Genomic DNA, 21,067 nt, shown 5'->3' with positions numbered 1-21,067 from the left:
CAGAAATTAGACGGGTGTGGTGGCATGCACCTGTAGTTCCAGCTGCTTAGGAGGCTAAGGCGGGTCAGGCGCGGTGGCTCAAGCCTGTAATCCCAGCACTTTGGGAGGCCGAGGCGGGTGGATCACGAGGTCGAGAGATCGAGACCAGTCTGGTCAACATGGTGAAACCCCGTCTCTACTAAAAATACAAAAAATTAGCTGGGCATGGTGGCGCGTGCCTGTAATCCCAGCTACTCAGGAGGCTGAGGCAGGAGAATTGCCTGAACCCAGGAGGCGGAGGTTGCGGTGAGCCGAGATCGCGCCATTGCACTCCAGCCTGGGTAACAAGAGTGAAACTCCGTCTCAAAAAAAAAAAAAAAAAAAAAAAAGGCGGCTAAGGCAGGAGAATCACTTGAAACCAGGAGGCGGAAGATGCAGTGAGCCAAGATCACATCACTGCACTCCAGCCTGGGCAACGCGGTGAGATTCTGACTCGAAAAAAAAAGAGAAAGAATAGACAGTTAAACTTCAAAGGAAAAGTTAAAAATAAATATCCATAATAAATGAAGAATTCTAAGTGTAAATATATAGAAAATATACATAGGGCCGGGTGCAGTGGCTCACGCCTGTAATCCCAGCACTTTGGGAGGCCAAGGCAGGTGGATCACGAGGTCAAGAGATCGAGAACATCCTGGTCAACATGGTGAAACTCCGTCTCTACTAAAAATACAAAAAAATCAGCTGGGCATGGTGGTGCGTACCTGTAATCCCATCTACTAAGGAGACTGCGGCAGGAGAATCGCCTGAACCCAGGAGGTGGAGGTTGCAGTGAGCCGAGATCGCACCATTGCACTCCAGCCCGGGTAACAAGAGCGAAACTCCGTCTCAAAAAAAAAAAAAGAAAATATATACAGATATACAAGAATGTCCATTATGAAAACTTCAAGTGTCCAAGCTGCTGTGCTGAAATTTTGCTTCATAAACTATTATCCAAAATGAATCAATGACTTCAGTGCTAAATCACTGATTATTACTGAAGACTTCTGCATTTTTTTTTTTTTTTTTTTTTTTTTTTGAGATGGGGTCTTGCTGGGCCGCCCAGGCTGGGGTCAGTGGCTTGATCTTGGCTTAGTGCAACCTCCGCCTCCCAGGTTCAATTGATTCTCCTGCCTCAGCCTCCCGAGTAACTAGGACTACAGGTGCGTGCCACCACGCCTGACTAATTTTTTGCATTTTTAGTAGAGACAGGGTTTCACTGTGTTAGCCAGGATGGACCTTTCAACCTCGTGATCCACCTGCCTCGGCCTCCCAAAATTCTGGGATTACAGGCATGAGCCACTGCGTCGGCCCCAAAGACTGTTTTAATTTTAAAATATAATTTGCTATCAAAGGAAGCATTAGATTAAATTACACCATACATACCTTCAAATTTGGCATTCACCATAACATACAAGTGCTCTCCTAGACAGTCACTTCTGTCCCTGGACAATGCATGTAAGCTAATCGTGGGGTATTCCAGTGAGAATCCTAATCCGGAGCCATCTAACCAAGACAGGCGGCTGAAAAACATGTTTTAAGTAGATTATTTTTATAAATTAAATCCTAAAGTAATACCACAAAGTATATAAAAGTTTGGACACCTTTATGCACATAAATAAATTCAAGCTTACTTTTTTAGAAATGTTCATAAAATAAGAAAATTCAGTAGTGGGAATTTAATTTTCTTTAAGATCAATTCTGTTGCCGGGCGCTGTGGCTCACGCCTGTAATCCACCACTTTGGGAGGCCGAGGCGGGTGGATCATGAGGTGAAGAGATCGAGAACATCCTGGTCAACACAGTGAAACCCCGTCTCTACTAAAAATACAAAAAGTTAGCTGGGCATGGTGGCGCGTGCCTGTAATCCCAGCTACTCAGGAGGCTGAGGCAGGAGAATTGCCTGAACCCAGGAGGCGGAGGTTGCAGTGAGCTGAGACTGCGCCATTGCACTCCAGCCTGGGTAACAAGAGCGAAATTCCGTCTCAAAAAAAAAAAAAAAAAAAAGATCAATTCTGTTATGATCTCTAAATTCCATTTTCCTCAGTCACATGTATGTTTCTATAACTTTCGTGCTTACTCTTTTTTGGTGTGTCTTCAAGCACCCTCTTTGCTTTTGCAAATCCTTCCCTATTCCATGAGGCCTCCCCTTCAACTACTCCAGTCCATAATAATCGCTTATTTTTTCTGAATTTCAAATTATAGCACTTAACTCTGTGGTAATGAGTATTATATGTGCCTTTCGGAATGTGAGCGACTTGACAGAACTGATCACATTCTGTTACTTAACATTCTTCAAAACCATTAGCGGCCGGGCGCGGTGGCTCAAGCCTGTAATCCCAGCACTTTGGGAGGCCGAGGCGGGTGGATCACGAGGTCGAGAGATCGAGACCATCCCGGTCAACATAGTGAAACCCCGTCTCTACTAAAAATACAAAAAATTAGCTGGGCATGGTGGCACGTGCCTGTAATCCCAGATACTCAGGAGGCTGAGGCAGGAGAATTGCCTGAACCCAGGAGGCGGAGGTTGTGGTGAGCCGAGATCGCGCCATTGCACTCCAGCCTGGGTAACAAGAGCGAAACTCTGTCTCAAAAAAAAAAAAAAAAAAAAAACCATTAGCAAAGAGCTCAGCAGGTAAATATGCAATAAATCCTTGGTAATCATTCATTTCTCCATGAATCCTATATTAAATGACATACATATGAAATGGCTGTAATCACACTCACCACAAGTCAGGAAATAATTATTAACTTGAGAGACAGTCTCCCTAAAGCCTTTCATTTATGCAACAACTTTAAGAGAAAGCCACAGAAATGCTAGGTCTTGTTTTCCCTCAAGTGCAGTCAAATGCAAATATTTTACTGGTGTAACAAAGAAAACGTATCACCAAAATCAGTATGTTGAGCTTTCAGTAGAGGCTAGCTAGCTTTCTGATAATACTTCATCCATCTGGAGCTGTACCATTTAGCAGGAAAAAAAAAAATCCTGAAGAAGCCACAAAAAAAAAAAATAGTGAATGCAATATAGTGGTTGCTTAGGGATAGAAGGAAATAGGGAATGTCTGCAGTGGATACCAGTTTCGTTTTTAGATAAAGAAAATATTCTAAAATGGTGTTAATTGTACAACTCTGTAAGACTAAAAACTACTGAATTGTATGTTTAAATGGTTAAACTGCATGCTATATGAATTATTTTAAAAAGTTAATGAAGTGGCCAGGCGCGGTGGCTCACGCCTGTAATACCCACATTTTGGGAGGCCGAGGCAGGTAGATTATGAGGTCAGGATTTCAAGACCAGCTTGGCCAACATGTCGAAACCCCATCTCCACTAAAAATATAAAAACTAGCTGGGTATGGTGGCACGTTCCTGTAATTCCAGCTACTTGGAAGGCTAAGGCAAGAGAACAGCTTGAACTGGGACCCAGGAGGCAGAGGTTGCAGTGAGCCAAAATCACTCCAGCCTGGGCTACAGAGATCCACCTCAAAAAAAAAAAAAAAAAAAAAGTGAATGAGATAAGATCCATGTATCATTCTATATTCTATACAATTTTAACAAACCTGGCTGTCTAATTTCCAAACAAGCAAACACAAAAGTACAACAGGAGAACCTCAGTAGGACTGCCTTGGGCAGGAACAATGAGAGTGTGACAGTCTGAATCACTCACGTTCAGTGGAAGGGGGGATGAACTTTACACCTCAGTTTCCCTAAAGGAAATCAATGTCTAACCACACACTATGAGTATTAAACACATGACCCTCAGTTACTAAGAGCATTACCAAAAAAGCAAAGGCAGATTATTAAATTATGGTGATAACTGTATAACTCTGTAAATATACTAAAATTTACTTAATTGTATACTTTAAAAAAACCAAAAGATTTTGTAGCATAGGGTAAGAGAAAAACTAAAAATTAAAAAAAAAAAGTCTTTAAAGCAAAAAATAGCCAGGTGTGGTAGTGCATGCCTGTAATCCCAACTACTCGGGAGGCTGAATTAGGAAAACTGCTTGAATCCAGGAGGCAGAGGTTGCGGTGAGCTGAGATAGTGCCATTGCACTCCAGCCTGGGCAACAAGAGCGAAACTCCATCTCCAAAAAAAGAAAAATAAAGCACAAGCAGGAATATATGCACTGTCACATGGAAAGATTTCCATCCAACATGCTTATTAAGAAAAAAAAATCGCCGGGTGCAGTGGCTCAAGCCTGTAATCCCAGCACTTTGGGAGGCCGAGGCGGGTGGATCACAAGGTCAAGAGATTGAGACCATCCTGGTCAACATGGTGAAACCCCGTCTCTACTAAAAATACAAAAAATTAACTGGGCATGGTGGCACGTGCCTGTAATTCCAGCTACTCAGGAGGCTGAGGCAGGAGAATTGCCTGAACCCAGGAGGCGGAGGTTGCGGTGAGCCGAGATCGCGCCAATGCACTCCAGCCTGGGTAACAAGAGCGAAACTCCGTCTCAAAAAAAGAAAAAAGAAAAAAAAATCTAGGAAGCTTAAAAGTGATAAATCTTTGTTATTCGCCTTTTTGAGATGAAGTCTCATTCTGTCACCCAGGCTAGAGTGTGGTGGCATGATCTTGGCTCACTCCAACTTCCACCTCCAGGGTTCAAGCAATTCTCCTGCTTCAGCCTCCCAAGTAGCTGGGATTACAGGTACATGACACCATACCTGGCTAATTTTTGTATTTTAAGTAGAGACGAGGTTTCACCATGATGGGCAGGATGGTCTCAAACTCCTAACCTCAGGTGATCCACCGCCTCAGCCTTCCAAAGTGCTGGGATTACAGGCGTTAGCCACCGCACCTGGACTAAAAGTGATAAATCTTAAAACGCTAAAAGTGACAAAAGCTCTAGAAATTATTTTCCATAACAACTCATTCCTACTGCTTCCAAAGAAACACTGTATTATGTAATGAGGTTATGTATTATTGTATACATCTTTCCTGTCCACTGCTTTCCTTTTAATGTGGAGATGAAATAGTGTTCAAGTATCATGAGTCCCCTACAAAAGCTGTATTATTTTAAAGCAAATAAACTGCTCTTTTGTGACCTCAAAACTTTTCTGCCAATATCTCAATTCAGAAGGAACATTCCAAATTTGGGTGTCTAAAATATTTAATTTCAAATAAACAGAGCCATAAAACTTAAATGACTCAATGAGGACATGGAAAAACTGAAACCTAAACATAGAATCAGTGCCTATCAAATCATGGCCTTTACTTTTCAACAAGGCTGGACGCGGTGGCTCATGCCTGTAATACCAGCACTTTGGGAGGCTGAGGCAGGCGGATCACCTGAGGTCAGGAGTTCCACATGGTGAAACCCTGTCTCTACTAAAAATACAAAATGAGCTGGGTGTGATGGCTTACGCCTGTAATCCCAGCTATTCCAGAGGCTGAGGCAGGATAATCACTGGAATCTGGGAGGCAGAGGTTGCAGTGAGCCAAGATCTAGTCATTGCACACCAGCCTGGGCAAAAAGAGAGAAATTCCAATCAAAAAAAAAAAAAAAAAAAAAGCCGTGATAATAACTCTGTAGTTTCTTACTAGCGCAGACAGAATACAAATGCTCCTCTGCACAGCATTTGCTATGGTGCTCTTGTAATCTTTTACATGAACCGGGATTATGCATTCTACAGGACAGAAGCCAAGTTCCACACTTAAAAACACTTACTCTAATCATTAAATTTTTTTTAAATAAAAAAAGAAAAGGCCGGGCGCAGTGGCTCAAGCCTGTAATCCCAGCACTTTGGGAGGCCGAGGCGGGTGGATCATGAGGTCAAGAGATCGAGACCATCCTGGTCAACATGGTGAAACCCCGTCTCTACTAAAAATACAAAAAATTAACTGGGCATGGTGGCACGTGCCTGTAATCCCAGCTACTCAGGAGGCTGAGGCAGGAGAATTGCCTGAACCCAGGAGGCGGAGGTTGCGGTGAGCCGAGATCGCGCCATTGCACTCCAGCCTGAGTAACAAGAGTGAAACTCCGTCTCAAAAAAAAAAAAAAAAAAAAAAAAAGAAAAGAAATCCCTAGGTTTCTGTATGTTACTTTTTCAAATTTACACATGCAAATCATGTATTAATATTCACAGATATTTTCAAATGGGAAAACAACTTATTTTTTCCAACAGCATGTTACTATGTTAAAAAGATTTGGCAGTATAGGCCAGGCGTGGACACTTTGGGAAGCCAAGGTGGGTGGATCAATCACCTGAGGTCCAGAATTCAAGACCAGCCTGCCAACATGGCGAAACCTGTCTCTACTAAAAATACAAAAATTAGCTGGGCATGGTGGCAGGCATCTGTAATCCCAGCTACTCGGGAGGCTGAGGCAGGAGAGAATCACTTAAAGTCAGGAGGTGGACGTTGCAGTGAACTGAGATCACACCACTGCACTCCAGCCTTGGACAACAGAGCAAGACTCCATCTCAAAAAAACTAAAGAAAAAGGAGATTTGACAGTACATTTATTTAATCTAGCAATTTTAATTTAAACGAAAACCTATTAACAACAAATTAAATCCTACTGCACGTCAATTCTTTGTTGTACCACCAGGTTTTCTAGCAGAGGCCACAATGAAATAGGCCAGACATGCGGCCATTAAAGTTTGCTGGGATGAGATTGATAAAAATCTACTCAAAGTATTCAAGTTCTAACTTTTAAGGTGCTGTAGAGAAACATAAAGATTTCACTGTACCATCTAAAAATGAAACTGTTTTGTCTGATCATCAAATTCTGATATTCATTTACTCTTTATATATATTCTAGGATAAATCCTTCTTTAAAAATATCTAATTAACCATGTAAGCCAAAGAAATCATGAGTTTCTTTGTAATCTGTAATCCCAGCTACTCCAGAGGCTAAGGCAGGAGAATCACTTGAACCTGGGAGGCAGAGGTTGCAGTGAGCCAAAGAAACCATGAGTTTCTTCGGAACTGGGTATATATTTTTAAAGGGAAGGACAAGAAAAATTAGAAAGCAAGTAAACATGTAGAAAAAATGTTTTGCTAAATTCAAATGCTTTTGTTCAAGTATGGTCAGTGTCCTTTACACCCAGCATGGGATGAAAAACAGGACAGGAAGTAAAGAGAGGTCTTAAATTTGGGTTAACTTAATTATTTGGTTTAAAATTAATTTTGGAATGAGATACAAAAAAACACACATTATTTCTAAGTTTAAATTACCAAATTTTAATTTGATTACCTATTTTATTTTACCTGTTTTTAACTGTATATTTTATATTATTTATGCCTCTGTTCTTCCTTATTTGGATAAAAATTCAACTTCCTATAAAAACTAAGCTCTGAAATAAGCTGGAGATTCTAAATCTTTCAACACAAATCTGAGGGACTAAAACCAAGTCCACTCAAAATCTAATCTGTTCTGTCCCTCTCTACCTCAAACTAAAATAGTTTCACCAAAGCCTAAAGGCTATAAGCCAAACTCATAAACATGGCTCTCTCCTTCTCCAGCTTTGTTATCTCTGGACATTCTGCCTCATTCCCTCAGATGAAGAACTGCTGGACTGTGTGCGTGTATGTGTATCATATGTATATAGTATGTGTATGTATTTACACTCTTTTTTTTGTATTTATGTTTCACACAAAAAAACTCTTAAAGAAGAAACATAAGAGATTTGTTTGTGAAAAGCTAAAAGAAAGAATTTTTTTATTTTTTAAGAGATAAGGTCTCACTGTCACCCAGGCTGGAGTGCAGTGGTGTGATCACAGCTCACGGAAGCCTCACCTTCCCAGGCTCAAGTAATCCTCCCACCTCACCACCCCCAGAGTAGCTGGGACTACAGGCACGCACCACCATGACTGGCTAATTTCTGCATTTTTTTGTATTCTTTGTAGAGATGGGGTTTTGCCATGTTGCCCAGGCTGGTCAAGAACTCCTGGGCTCAAGCTATCTGCTCACCTTGGCCTCTCAAAGTGCTGGGATTACAGGCATGAGTCACCTTGCCCAGCCTAAGAATGTTTTAAAAAACAGATAAAAACTTGAAATGAGTTATACTTCCTTAATGTGAGAACTGTGTTGTGGTTACACAAGAGAATGTCCCTTTTCTTCTGAGATACAGGAAATGGAAAACAGGTCTGCAATTCTCAAATGGCTCAGAAAAAAAAGAGACATAAATGTGGCAAAATGTTAATAAATAAATCTTTGTGAAGGGTGTATGGGCAGTAATAATACTTGAAACTTTTCTTTAGGTTTGAATTTTTTTTTTGAGAGAGTCTCGCTGTCAGCCAGGCAGAAGTGCAATGGCACAATCTCAGTTCACTGCAACCTCTGCCTCCCGGGTTCAAGCAATTCTTCTGCCTCAGCCTCCCAAGTAGCTGGCATTACAGGCACAAGCCACCACACTCTGCTAATTTTTGTATTTTTAGTAGAGATGGGGTTTCACCATGTTGCCCAGGCTGCTCTTGAGCTCCTGTCCTCAGGTGATCCACCCCACCAGTCAGCCTCCCAAAGTGCTGGGATTACAAACATGAGCCACTGCACCTGGACTTAGGTTTGAAATTTTTGTGGGTTTTTTTTTTTTTTTTTTTTTAAGAGACGGGGTCTCACCGTGTTAGCCAGGATGATTTCCATCTCCTGATATGGTGATCTGCCCGCCTCAGCCTCCCAAAGTGCTGGGATTACAGGCATGAACCACTGCGCCCAGCTAGGTTTGAAATTTTTCAGAATGCAAAAACAAATACAGGACTGTCCCTGAAAAGGAGTTATAACACTGAAAGAAGTGTCAATATATTTAAATGTCATAAATAAAAAAGAAATGCCTGGAACTAGGAATGTATTTGTGCTCCACCTTCCACCACTTATAAGAAACTGTTTTCCTCAATTATCAAAGATTTCCTTGTCAATACTCAATATAGGCTCTTCAGATTTTGTTTCTGACTGCTCCTTCATACTTTCTCAAGTCTCTTCTTCTGTGACCCACCTCTTAATACAGGTATATCCCTAGGATTCTACACTTGGTCCTCTTCTCTTCTGAGATACCCAATCCATTTCCTAACTATGCGCTAATACTTTCTCTAACAACTTCCAAACATCTCTCTTTAATACCACTTTCCCAAGACACAGGTTTTTTTGTTTGTTTTTTGAGACAGGGTCTCACTCTGTTATGCAGGCTGGACTGCAGGGGCACAATAACGCTCACGGCAGCCTCGACCTCCTGGGCTCAGGTGATCCTCCCACCTCAGTTTCCTGAGTAGCTAGAACTACAGGCCACCACCACGCCTGGCTAATTTTTGTAGAGACTGAGTTTCACCATGTTGCCCAGGCTGATCTCAAACTGCTGGGCTAAAGCGAACCACTCGCCTCAGCTTCCCAAAATGGTGGGATTACCGGTGTGACCCACCACACCCGGCCCAAAACGCAAAACACACTCATGTGTATAACTAACTACTCCACACAGGTCCCGACCAAACTCATTATCTGCCTCTCACATCAATCTTGCTTTTCCTCCCATCCTTATGTCTTATCTCAATGACTGGCCTTGCTCAATGCCTACATTTCCCTTTAAAGCAGCGGTTCTTTACAGTTTTTGTAGTCCGGATTCTCTGGGAGGCAGAATTTTGGCCCCACGACCTTCACTTTCTGGTGTCACGCCTGTGAATATGTTATATTACATAGCAAAAGGGACTTCGCAAACCTAATTAAGGTTATCAGTTGACAGTAGCATTGGTAGATTTTATCCTGGATTTTATAGGCGGTCCCAAAGTAATTACATGAGCACTTAAAAGTAGAGAATTTTCTCTGGCTGTAGAGAAGTGATGGAGCAAAAGGGGAAGCAACAGATATCTTAAGGACAGGAAGGATTCAATGTGTCATTACAGACTTCAAAATTAAGAGGTCTACAAGTCAAGGAAACAGAGACCTCAGTTCTACAACCACAATATTTAAGGAGGATCTACCTGGCTGTGAAAATACAAAAGTGCTCCAGGTGGCCAAATAAAAGGGCAATTCCTTCCAGGACCCCCAAACGGGAGACTGGTCCCTCTGCATATGACCCCTGTCTGTGTCGGGTGAAGAGGTGTTCCCCCTTAGTATACCTACAGAAGAAAATCTACATTGTGTAGCATCCAAACTTTCAAAGTCCTCCACAATCTGCTCTGAAACTACGTATCCCGCAGAGGGGACCACTTCCTGCATCTGTTCATCCGAAAGACAGGCACACTTCAGACCCTAAAAACGAGACCGTGTGTGCAGGGCAACGCACGCGCCAGACCTCCCGTAAACAGGCGAGTTAAAAGCAAAAGGAAAAGCAGCCCAATCCGTGAGGGGAAATTACGGCCGGAGAAAATAGACAATGGAAGACTCCGGAGGAGCGCTAGAAACACCGAGTCTTCCACCGGTACAGGTATCCCTGAGGCGTCCCGGGCACGCACCCCCGCTCCCAGCAGCCCACTAGGCCGCCCCTCGCCTGGCCCCTTCGCACCGCCTGCGCCAGCGAGGAGAAGGCCGGCGCTGGGGACCAGGAACCCTACCTCTCAGCGATGTAAAGGGTACCGGTGCCAAGGCCCTTCCCGTTCAGCACAGCCTCGGTGTCCGGCTGCTGCCGCAGGAGCCCCTCCGCCGGCCCAGGCGGCGGGAAACTTTTAAGAAAGCTCATGGCAGCAGGGAATGCAGCAACACAGGTCCTGAGGGAGTTGGGGCACAGCAATGCTCGCACAGCACCGCCCGCCCCGGAAAAGGAAGTTACCCCGGAAGAACAACTTAGTTGCCCCGGAACCTGAGCGCCATCGACCATAGAGAGGAGACATTCTAGGAAAAGCGTCGGAGGTCGGCTAAGACTGAGTGGAGTTTGACCGCGGGACGCCCCTCCCACTCTTCCTCGCCATGTCTGAGGTTCTGGGCTTCAAATGGCCGAGAGTTTTGTGGGACTTTCTACCTCAAGGTTGTCGCAGTGAAATCGCCATTGCAAAATTATAATTGAGACACTGAACGCGACCTATCCAAATCCAGGTCGTTTCTAACCTCCAAGCTGTCCTTGTGCATTCCTGGGCATACTTTGAGAGGAACTTCGTTTATAGTTTAAAGTTTAGGCCGGGCTCACGTTAAAGTTAGGCGGTGGCTCACGTCTGTAATCCCAGCACTTTGGGAGGCCGAGGCGGGTGGATCACAAGGTCGAGAGATCGACACCATCCTGGTCAACATGGTGAAACCCCGTCTCTACTAAAAATACAAAAATTAGTTGGGCATGGTGGCGGGTGCCTGTAATCCCAGCTACTCAGGAGGCTGAGGCAGGAGAATTGCCTGAACCCAGGAGGCGGAGGTTGCGGTGAGCCGAGATCGCGCCATTGCACTCCAGCCTGGGTAACAAGAGCGAAACTCCGTCTCAAAAAAAAAAAAAAAAAGTTTAAAACAAATGATGACAGCCTTTTCCCAAAACAAATTTCCTTCTTGCCTGGAGACTGGACTGCCTTTGTAGGACTAGCAAATTAGCTACAATATTTTAGAAATTATGGTTTAGATTAGAAATTACAGCTGGAGGCTACAAGATTCTGACCCTCCCTAAACTGCACCTAAGATCGGTGCTTGAAATAAGTTGCAGCCCTTGCACCTGATGGATCAGCTGCCATCACCAGATGGATAAACTGGCTCATGTGATCTTGTGTTACCCCCCACCTTTACTTTTTATTTATTTATTTATTTTTTTTTTGAGACGAAGTTTTACTCCTTTGCCCAGGCTGGAGTGCAATGGCATGGCATAATCTCTACTCATTGCAACCTCCACCTCCTGGATTCAAGTGATTCTCCTGCCTCAGCCTCCCGAGTAGCTGAGATTACAGGCGCCCACCACCACACCTGGCTACCCTCTGTATTTTTTAATAGAAACAGGGTTTCACCATGTTGGCCAGGCTGGTCTCGAACTCCTGACCTCATGATCCACCTCAGCCTCCCAAAAAGCTGGGATTACAGGCGTGAGCCACCGTGCCCAACTCCCTTTTATTTCATTTTTCCTGCTTGCTTAGGTAGGAAAAAAATCATTGACTAAGTTGATCAAGGGAAACTGAGAGCAAAGCCAGTATCTTAGGTAAAAATGGGATCCTTAATTTCTGGAGGACTGAGTCTCTTCCAGCGTATGCATGGATAAGTGTTAGGCCTGGGAAGCAGTGAAACCTTATAGAAATGGCAAAATCTTACTAAACATAACTTACAGTGGAATGTTTTAAATGAACAACAATGCACTGAAGTGCATTCGAAAATGAGGGCTCCCAAATTAGTCTCATCTAGCGATGCCTATTAACATGTAGAAGCTTCTAAATATGTTTCAAGGTGACAGGGTCCATCAAGGGGCAATTTTGAGTCTTGCCAATTTGATATTGGGTGCTAAGTGGAGTGGCTAATGTCAATGTTTTGTCACATGTTATTTTGCTCTTGCCATAGTGGAAAAAGATAATTTCCCTTTGTGTTGCAACTTCCTCCCCAGGGCTACAGTGCAGTGAGCCAGGTTATTAGAACAGCTCATGGAAAGGGAACCCAGAAGCCTGACATGCCAGGAAAACTGAAAGGATTTCTTACCAATCAGACTCTCTCTCTGTGCAAACCAGTTGAATGAATGATAACAATCACTGTTTATACTCTCTGTAAAGTTTTTCTTTTCTTTTTTTTTTTTTTTTGAGACGGAGTTTCGCTCTTGTTACCCAGGCTGGAGTGCAATGGCACGATCTCGGCTCACCGCAACCTCCGCCTCCTGGGTTCAGGCAATTCTCCTGCCTCAGCCTCCTGAGTAGCTGGGATTATAGGCACGCGCCACCATGCCCAGCTAATTTTTTATATTTTTAGTAGAGACGGGGTTTCACCATGTTGACCACGTTGGTCTCGATCTCTCGACCTTGTGATCCACCCGCCTCGGCCTCCCAAAGTGCTGGGATTACAGGCTTGAGCCACCGCGCCCGGCCCATGTAAAGTTTTTCTTAATGCAACAAAGGATTCTAAGGCTATTCTTAAGCTGCAGCGAATCTGATGGGCTTTGTGTGTCTTTCTGTATGGGTCTGTCATAAAGAGAAGTACCTTAGGATAGAATAAAAGCTCAGGACCCCATAAGCCTGCTGTTCAAGCCAGCCCAGCAAACTAGTCAGTTCCAAATTTTGCTGCAAGTCTCTGAAGAAAAAACAAAAACAAAACAAAACAGAAAAACTGGATGAGGTCTCCATCTTGTTTTATGTCCTTAGGAGCTTGACCTTGTAATCATATGGCAGTACTTTATCTTTTTTTTTTTTTTTTTTTTTTTTGAGACGGAGTTTCGCTCTTGTTACCCAGGCTGGAGTGCAATGGCGCGATCTCAGCTCACCGCAACCTCCGCCTCCTGGGTTCAGGCAATTCTCCTGCCTCAGCCTCCTGAGTAGCTGGGATTACAGGCACGTGCCACCATGCCCAGCTAATTTTTTGTATTTTTAGTAGAGACGGGGTTTCACCATGTTGACCAGGATGGTCTCGATCTCTCGACCTCGTGATCCACCCGACTCGGCCTCCCAAAGTGCTGGGATTACAGGCTTGAGCCACCGCGCCCGGCCAGCAGTACTTTATCTTGATCTCCACCTTCCAGAACACAGGAATTTTGGGGTTCATGTCACTGTTAGCTCTAAAAATCTTATTCAGTAGTTAAAACCATTTGAAGCTCAAAATTAACTACCCTAGATTCCTTGGAAAAGCAACAGAAACTGCTCAGTGCTGTAGCTGAGCAGCTAAGGCTTTGTCATTTTACAATGGTGGCCTGAGTTCAATTCCTGGTTTAGGGTATGGGTACTTTCTGGATGATATTTGTGTGACTTTTTTTTGTTGTTTCTTTTTTCTTTTTTTTTTTTTTTTTTTTTGAGGCAGAATCTCGCTCTGTCACCCAGACTAGAGTGCAGTGGCATAATCTCGGCTTACTGTAATCTCCACCTCCTGGATTCAAGTGATTCTCCTGCTGCAGCCTCCTGAGTAGCTAGAATTACAGGTGCCCACCACCACGTCTGGTTAATTTTTTTTTTGTATTTTTAGCAGAGGCGGGGTTTCACCATGTTGGCCAGACTGGTCTTAAACTCCTAACCTTGTGATCTGCCCACCTTTGCCTCCCAAAGTGTTGGGATTACAGGCGTGAGCACCCAGTCTGTATGACCTTTCTCATTTGTTAATTATCTTCCCCTCCACGAACAACTTCTGGGTTCCCTTCTTGAATTTTCCTTTTTCTAAACACCTGGGAGATTACCTTTGGTAAAGTTCAAAAGCTGGAAATATTGGCCACTTGGCATGGCTAAAGTCAAGTAATAAGAGATTTAAAAGGATTTTAAAAAGAGCACTATGGTGGCCGGGCTCGGTGGCTCACGTCTGTAATCCCAGCACTTTGGGAGGCTGAGGTGCACGGATCACGAGGTCAAGAAATCAAGACCAACCTGGCCAACATGGTGAAACCCTGTCTCTACTAAAAATATAAAAATTACCCGGGCATGGTGGCACATGCCTGTAATCCCAGCTACTCAGGAGGCTGAGGCAGGAGAATTGCTTGAACCTGGGAGGTGGAGATTGCAGTGAGCCTGGATAGTGCTACTGCACTCCAGCCTGGTAACAGAGTGAGACTCCATCTCAAAACAAAAACAAAAACAAGAGCACTATGGTTAAAAGTCAGTTTAATTAAAAGTAGATATCTGCCAGGAGCAGTGGCTCATGGCTATAATCTCAGCACTTTGGGAGGCTGAGGCAGGAGGATCACATGAGCCCAGAAGTTCAAGACCAGCCTGGGCAACATTGTGAAACCTGTCTCTACTAAAAATACAAAAATTAGTCAGGCACAGTGGTGCAGGCCTGTGGTCCCAGCTACTCGGGAGGTTGAGGCAAGAGAATCGCTTGAACCTGGGAGGCAGAGGCTACAGTGAGCTGAGACTGCACCACTGCACTCCAGCCTGGGTGACAGAGTGAGACTCCATCTCAAAAAAGAAATGGATATCTAAGCAATAGGTATATTTAAAAGGCCTTCATGTTTTTTTCAGGATCTTGTTTTTCTGGAAAAAGAGTTTTTCCTTCTCAGTCAACTGAATTACTTTTCTACATTTTGTCTTGCCGCCCAATGCACACGTGAGAGGCTCTAAGACAGCTTCTAATAGGCTGAGACTCCTTGGGAAAAACAGAGGAGGTGCCACAGAACCTGTTTTGGGAAAAATCTCTTGTTTTCTTCAAGGAACGCCAGGAATTAAAAGTAGATAGATCGGGCCGGGTGCGGTGGCTCACGCCTGTAATCCCAGCACTTTGGGAGGCCGAGGCAGGTGGATCACGAGGTCAAGAGATCGAGACCATCCTGGTCAACATGGTGAAACCCCGTCTCTACTAAAAATATAAAAAATTAGCTGGGGGTGGCGTGTGCCTGTAATCCCAGCTACTCAGGAGGCTGAGGCAGGAGAATTGCCTGAACCCAGGAGGCGGAGGTTGCGGTGAGCCGAGATCGCGCCATTGCACTCCAGCCTGGGTAGCAAGAGCGAAACTTCGTCTCAAAAAAAAAAAAAAAAAAAAAAGTAGATAAATCCTTCTCAAAATCTAAGGCTCTGTTCTCTTTCTTTCTTTCCTTTCCTTTTTGTTCCTCCCTCCCTCCCTCCTTCCCTTCCTTCCTTTTTTTTTTTAAGAGTCCAGTGGTGCAATCTCAGCTCACTGCAACCTCCACCTCCTGGGTTCACAATTCTGCCTCAGCCTCCCAAGCACCTGGAACTACAGTCGTGTGCCGCCACACTCAGCTAATTTTTGTGTTTTTAGTAGAGAGAGGGTTTCACCATACCTCCAGGCTGGTCTTGAACTGCTGACCTCAAGTGATCTGCCCACCTTGGCTTCCCAAAGTGCTGGGATTACAGGCATGAGCCACCATGCCAGCCAGGAATCAGGTTTGTTGTTGTTGTTGTTGTTGTTGTTGTTGTTGTTGTTGTTGTTGCTGTTTTGAGGTGGAGTTTTGCTCTATGCCCAGGCTGGGGTGCAATGGCACGATGTCAGCTCACTGTAACCTCCACCTCCCAGGGGTTCAAGTGATTCTCCTGCCTCAGCCTCCTGAGTAGCTAGGTTTTCAGGTGCCCGCCACTACGCACAGCTAATTTTTTGTATTTTTAGTAGAGATGGGGTTTCACTATGCTGGCCAGGCTGGTCTCGAACTCCTGATCTCAAGTGTTCCACCTGCCTCAGCCTCCCAAAGTGCTGGGATTAGAGGCATGAGCCACTGCACCTTGCCTGAATAAATTTTTAAGGATAATTTGGTGGGTATGGGGTGCCAGTGAGTCAGGAACACTGATTGGTCAGGTCAGAAATGAAATCATAGGGAGTCACCGCTGTCTTCTTGTGCTGAGTCAGCTCCTGGGTGGGAGCCACAAGATCAGGTGAGCCAGTTTATTGATCTGGGTGGTGCCAGCTGATCCATCAAGTGCAGGGTCTGCAAAATATCTCAAGCACTGATCTTAGGCCTTACAATAGTGATGTTATCCCCAGGTGCAATTTGGAGAGGGTCAGAATCAATCTTTTGGCTAATTTGTTAGTCCTGCAAAGGCAGGCTTGTCCCCAGACAAGAAGGTGGTTTGTTTTAGGAAAGGGCCGTTATCGTCTTTGTACTAAACTATGGACTATCAACTGAATCCCTCCCAAAGTTAGTTTGGCTTATGCCCAGGAATGAATAATGACAGCTTGGAGTTAGAAGCAAGATGGAGTTGGTTAGGTCAGATCTCTTTCACTGTCTCAGTTATGATTTTGCAGTGGCAATTTCAATCTCAGCCTCCTGAGTAGCTGCGACTACAGGTGTGTACCACTATGCCCAGCAGATTTTAAAAAATTATTTTTGTAGAGATGAAGTCTCCCTATGTTGCTCAGGCTGGTCTCAAACTCCTGGGCTCATGTGATTCTTCCACCTTGCCTCCCAAAATTCTGGGATTTCAGATGTGAGTCACCATGCCTGGCTACTTTGAGTAAAAGAACACTTTCTCACCCATCGTCTAACACAAATAGCCTGATTTTGATTATATGCTGAGTCCTATGTGTCCTCCTGTCCGTCCTAAGAGTTGTCTCGATGACCCTGACACAGTATGTGTCCAAAATGAAATTCACCAGAATGACCCTGTTTCCCATTGTTTGGGAAAAGGAAAGATGAAGGGGAATGGGGTATGAAGAATCTTTGGTTCCTGGGTGGCTGTGGAATCATCCATGGTATAAAAAAGCAGCTGAAGTTCTGTTGTGAGGGGCAAAAGTTACCTATGGAATTTTTTTTTTTTTTTTTTTTTTTTGAGACGGAGTTTCGCTCTTGTTACCCAGGCTGGAGTGCAATGGCGCGATCTCGGCTCACCGCAACCTCCGCCTCCTGGGTTCAGGCAATTCTCCTGCCTCAGCCTCCTGAGTAGCTGGGATTATAGGCACGTGCCACCATGCCCAGCTAATTTTTTGTATTTTTAGTAGAGACGAGGTTTCACCATGTTGACCGGGTTGGTCTCGATCTCTCGACCTTGTGATCCACCCGCCTCGGCCTCCCAAAGTGCTGGGATTACAGGCTTGAGCCACCGCGCCCGGCCCACCTATGGAATTTTAAAATGATAGCTCCAACTCCAGGAGATTTGGCTTACTGGAACCCCTGGCACACAGGGTAGGGGAGGGGTGCAGTCTAGATGATACTTTTCATATTTGTTCTGTCTTCCAGGTGGACAAAAGAGCCTTTCTTCCCAGTGGGGGGGAAAAAGATAACATCCAGTGTCCAGGGCTACAGTAAAATTTTAGACAAACCAGAGGGAGAAGAACATCCCTTCCGCCTAACTGCTACTACTGATGCAGCAGACCTTCCGTGCCCACTCCTTATATTCCAGCCAGAATCCTCTCCAGCAACTCAAATGTTAACCCTATAAATGCTGAATTTACTGCTGAGGTTTGAGTAAATTTGTAGTGAGAGAAAAAAATGAGGAATTTCAAAAAATGGTTTCATATTTTGTGGTTGTTATGTCTGGATGTGTAAACATGTATGTTATATGCTTGTAATTTCATAAATGCTATATTCCAATCCATTCCAATCATGGAAAGCTGGAACCATTCCAATCATGGAAAGCTGCAAAAATGACATGTTAATGATCAACACCTGTGAAAAGAAGGAAATGAAAATAAAAATTAAAGAAGAAAAAAAGAAAACATGTTAGTGAAATGACTTAATGAGCTCATTTTGTCGGCAAAACCTTGCTTTTTGTGGGCACTTTAGAATATCAGCTGATTGAGTACTGGAAACAGAACAATTCTCCATAACTGATTGCTTATACTATGAATTTTCTTTATTGGCGCTTCAGGAAAAAGGGATACATATGAAAAGACAGACAATCTCTAGAAAGAGATATACTTTTGGAGTTTTCAAAAGCAATTTTTATTTTGGTAATAAGCTTTTGTGAAATCAGATGTCTGACTCTTAAGAGACAGATGATTTTCTGGTCTGACGTGCGATTTTTTTTTTTTTTTTTTTTTTTTTTTTGAGACGGAGTTTCGCTCTTGTTACCCAGGCTGGAGTGCAATGGCGCGATCTCGGCTCACCGCAACCTCCGCCTCCTGGGTTCAGGCAATTCTCCTGCCTCAGCCTCCTGAGTAGCTGGGATTACAGGCACGTGCCACCATGCCCAGCTAATTTTTTGTATTTTTAGTAGAGACAGGGTTTCACCATGTTGACCGGGATGGTCTCGATCTATCGACCTCGTGATCCACCCGCCTCGGCCTCCCAAAGTGCTGGGATTACAGGCTTGAGCCACCGCGCCCAGCCTGATGTGCGATTTTTAAGTGGTTCATTTTGGGCTATAAGACTAATAAGACAAAAAGGGTCAGTAGAGTCCTGCTTGTCACTTAGACTTGCAGCACGGTTTTCTGGTCCTGAGGCATATTGACTTTGCTGGTGCTGCATAAAGCTATTGGCTTTTGTATTACCTGATTTCACAGACCCTAATTGCCTACAACTGACACTACATTAAAACTAGATACCGTCTGTTATGGGCCTGTTTGAGTCTCAATGTGAGCTGTGCTGAACTGAAAGCAGACATATGCTCCAAAACAGCTCTTCTACTCACGGACCATTGCAGATTTAGGACAGTCCTTTGTGGGGCCATAAACTGAAAACATCAAGGATGCTGGCTGGTCCATCTGGGTCACTTGCAGATACCTACAAGAAAGTGTTTGTTCTCCAATGAGATTGGGTGAAATTGAATTACTCATCACCTCTATATTTTGGATACAGAGACTGATTGCATTCCTAATGTGTGATTGCTACCAAAAGCTGCAGCTTAGGGGAGGGCACATCACAAACAGTATGATCCCTCTAACAGATCAGACTCAACTGTTTCTCGGGAATGCCTCACTACTGTTCACTTGTGCTTGAATTTCCTGATTATTTATAGCTTGCAACAATGGATTGATGATACCCTAACTCTACTTCTCTCATCTTTCTCTTGGTACATAAACCTAAGTGCAGCTTGATTGCAAAACACCGCTGTCTTCAGAAAGGCAAGGCTTTTCTAGGATGCTCACTGGATAAATAAGCGGGATTAAAAGGCTGAGAAGTTGCATAAGCCCATTTTGAAAATGCCTGAAAATTCAGGATGTTGTCCTGACCAACTTCTGAACATGATGTGTCTTTCTGATTAAGTTGTTTTAAAATATTTTTCTGTGAAAATTCTTTTTTTTTTCCATTTATTATTATTTTTTGGGGTGTGTGTGTGTGTGTATGTGTGTTTCCATTTATAATTTTTGTCTTTTTATTCTTATTCTTGGTTTTATTGTTTTCTTTATTTAGGTGTTAGGTAACTGTTCTATAATATCTGTGAAAATTATTTTGTCCTTCTTATATACAACTCTTCCAAACAAAAGGTCTAGGTAAGAGTATGGGATAAAAAATGTAGGATATTGATCACTGACTGAATGGAACACACTGATTTTGTAATCATGAAAGAAAACAGAGCTCCAGCACCTGGGGAGACCTGGTTGGGGTCAAGGGCAAGAAGGGAATTAATGTTCTTGTTTTTCAGAGCTGTTTCTGGAAGCTTTCCCTCTTACTGAACAAAAACTTCCCATGCTGCCTTTCCAAGCTGCTTTGACCACCTTTTATTCAAATTGACTTCTAAGCCTACAATCCCAGTAGATAGAGCTGACTTTATGACAGCAAGGGTGGTTCCTGCTCCTCAGCTTTCCAGGCAGAACACTCATGAGACTGATTAGTTGGTGTCAAGGACAAGCAAAACTGTTTGGAACTACGGCAGTACCTGTAAAATCAAGAACTGAGCTGAACTATTTTATTTTACTTTATTTTAAAGACGGACCTCATTCCATCCAGACTGGAGTGCAGTGGCTCTATCATGGCTCACTGTAGCCTTGACCTCCTGGGCTCAGGCGATCCTCCCACCTCAGCCTCCCAAGTAGCTGGGACTACAGGCGCACACCACCATGCCCAATTAACTTTTGTATTTTTTTGTAGAAATCAGGTTTTGCCACGTTGTCCAGGCTGCTCAAACTTACGGGCTCAAGCAATCCATCTGCCTCTGCCTCCCAAAGTGCTGAGATTACAGGTGTGAGCCACTGTGCCCAACCTGAGCTGAACTATTTGGCTAGAGTAGGAACCCTAGTGTTAGAGGCCCCTTGGTGGGAGGCCATACTGGGCACTCTGTTAAACCTGTACTGCCTGACAAATGTATATTCTGTTTACAGTGCCTTAATTATTGTAAACTCTTTTACAATAAGTTATCTTTTGCTCTAAAGACACCTTAGATAAGGACCAAGAGGTTGGATTGTGCAGAAAAAGAATAGTATAGCAAGCCTGAGAATACTTATCCTTAGAAAGACCTGCTTACAAGCTTAGCCCTTCACTAGTGCCTGGGAACCTTGATTCTGAGAGGATTCCTACTACCCTGGCTGTAAGAGGGGCTCACTGTGCATGTGTTTGTGCAAACAACATGGCTTATACTGAACACCTGCTTTCCTTCTAGGGGTCTGAAACTTTGGTATGTGCTAGGTAAAATGGTGTTTGTGTGACTGGCTCCCAATAAAAACTTGGCACAAGCCTCTAGTGAGATGCACAGGTGTTGTCATAATTGAGTC

The 21,067-nt window shown here is 43.8% G+C and overlaps 1 protein-coding gene across 5 annotated transcripts in view; it reads right to left on the bottom strand.

Annotated features, from left to right (window-relative positions):
* Positions 1-10,713, bottom strand: part of CLNS1A (chloride nucleotide-sensitive channel 1A) — a 155,599-nt gene extending 144,886 nt beyond the window's left edge. For all 5 annotated transcript variants that reach the window (XR_012517986.1, XM_074400410.1, XM_039462281.2 and 2 more), the window contains exons 1-2: positions 10,504-10,713; positions 1,402-1,538 (exon numbers count right to left, since the gene is read on the bottom strand). Coding sequence is in view for 4 of the 5 variants with exons in the window: in XM_074400410.1 (XP_074256511.1) it covers positions 1,402-1,538; positions 10,504-10,628 (262 nt within the window). In the remaining variant the exon portion in view is untranslated. The remainder of the gene's footprint in view (positions 1-1,401; positions 1,539-10,503) is intronic.
* Positions 10,714-21,067: the final 10,354 nt, after the last annotated feature.

Source organism: Saimiri boliviensis, chromosome 6 (assembly GCF_048565385.1).
Source record: "Saimiri boliviensis isolate mSaiBol1 chromosome 6, mSaiBol1.pri, whole genome shotgun sequence".
Taxonomy (NCBI): domain Eukaryota; kingdom Metazoa; phylum Chordata; class Mammalia; order Primates; family Cebidae; genus Saimiri; species Saimiri boliviensis.
This window is presented reverse-complemented; position numbering and strand designations above follow the sequence as displayed.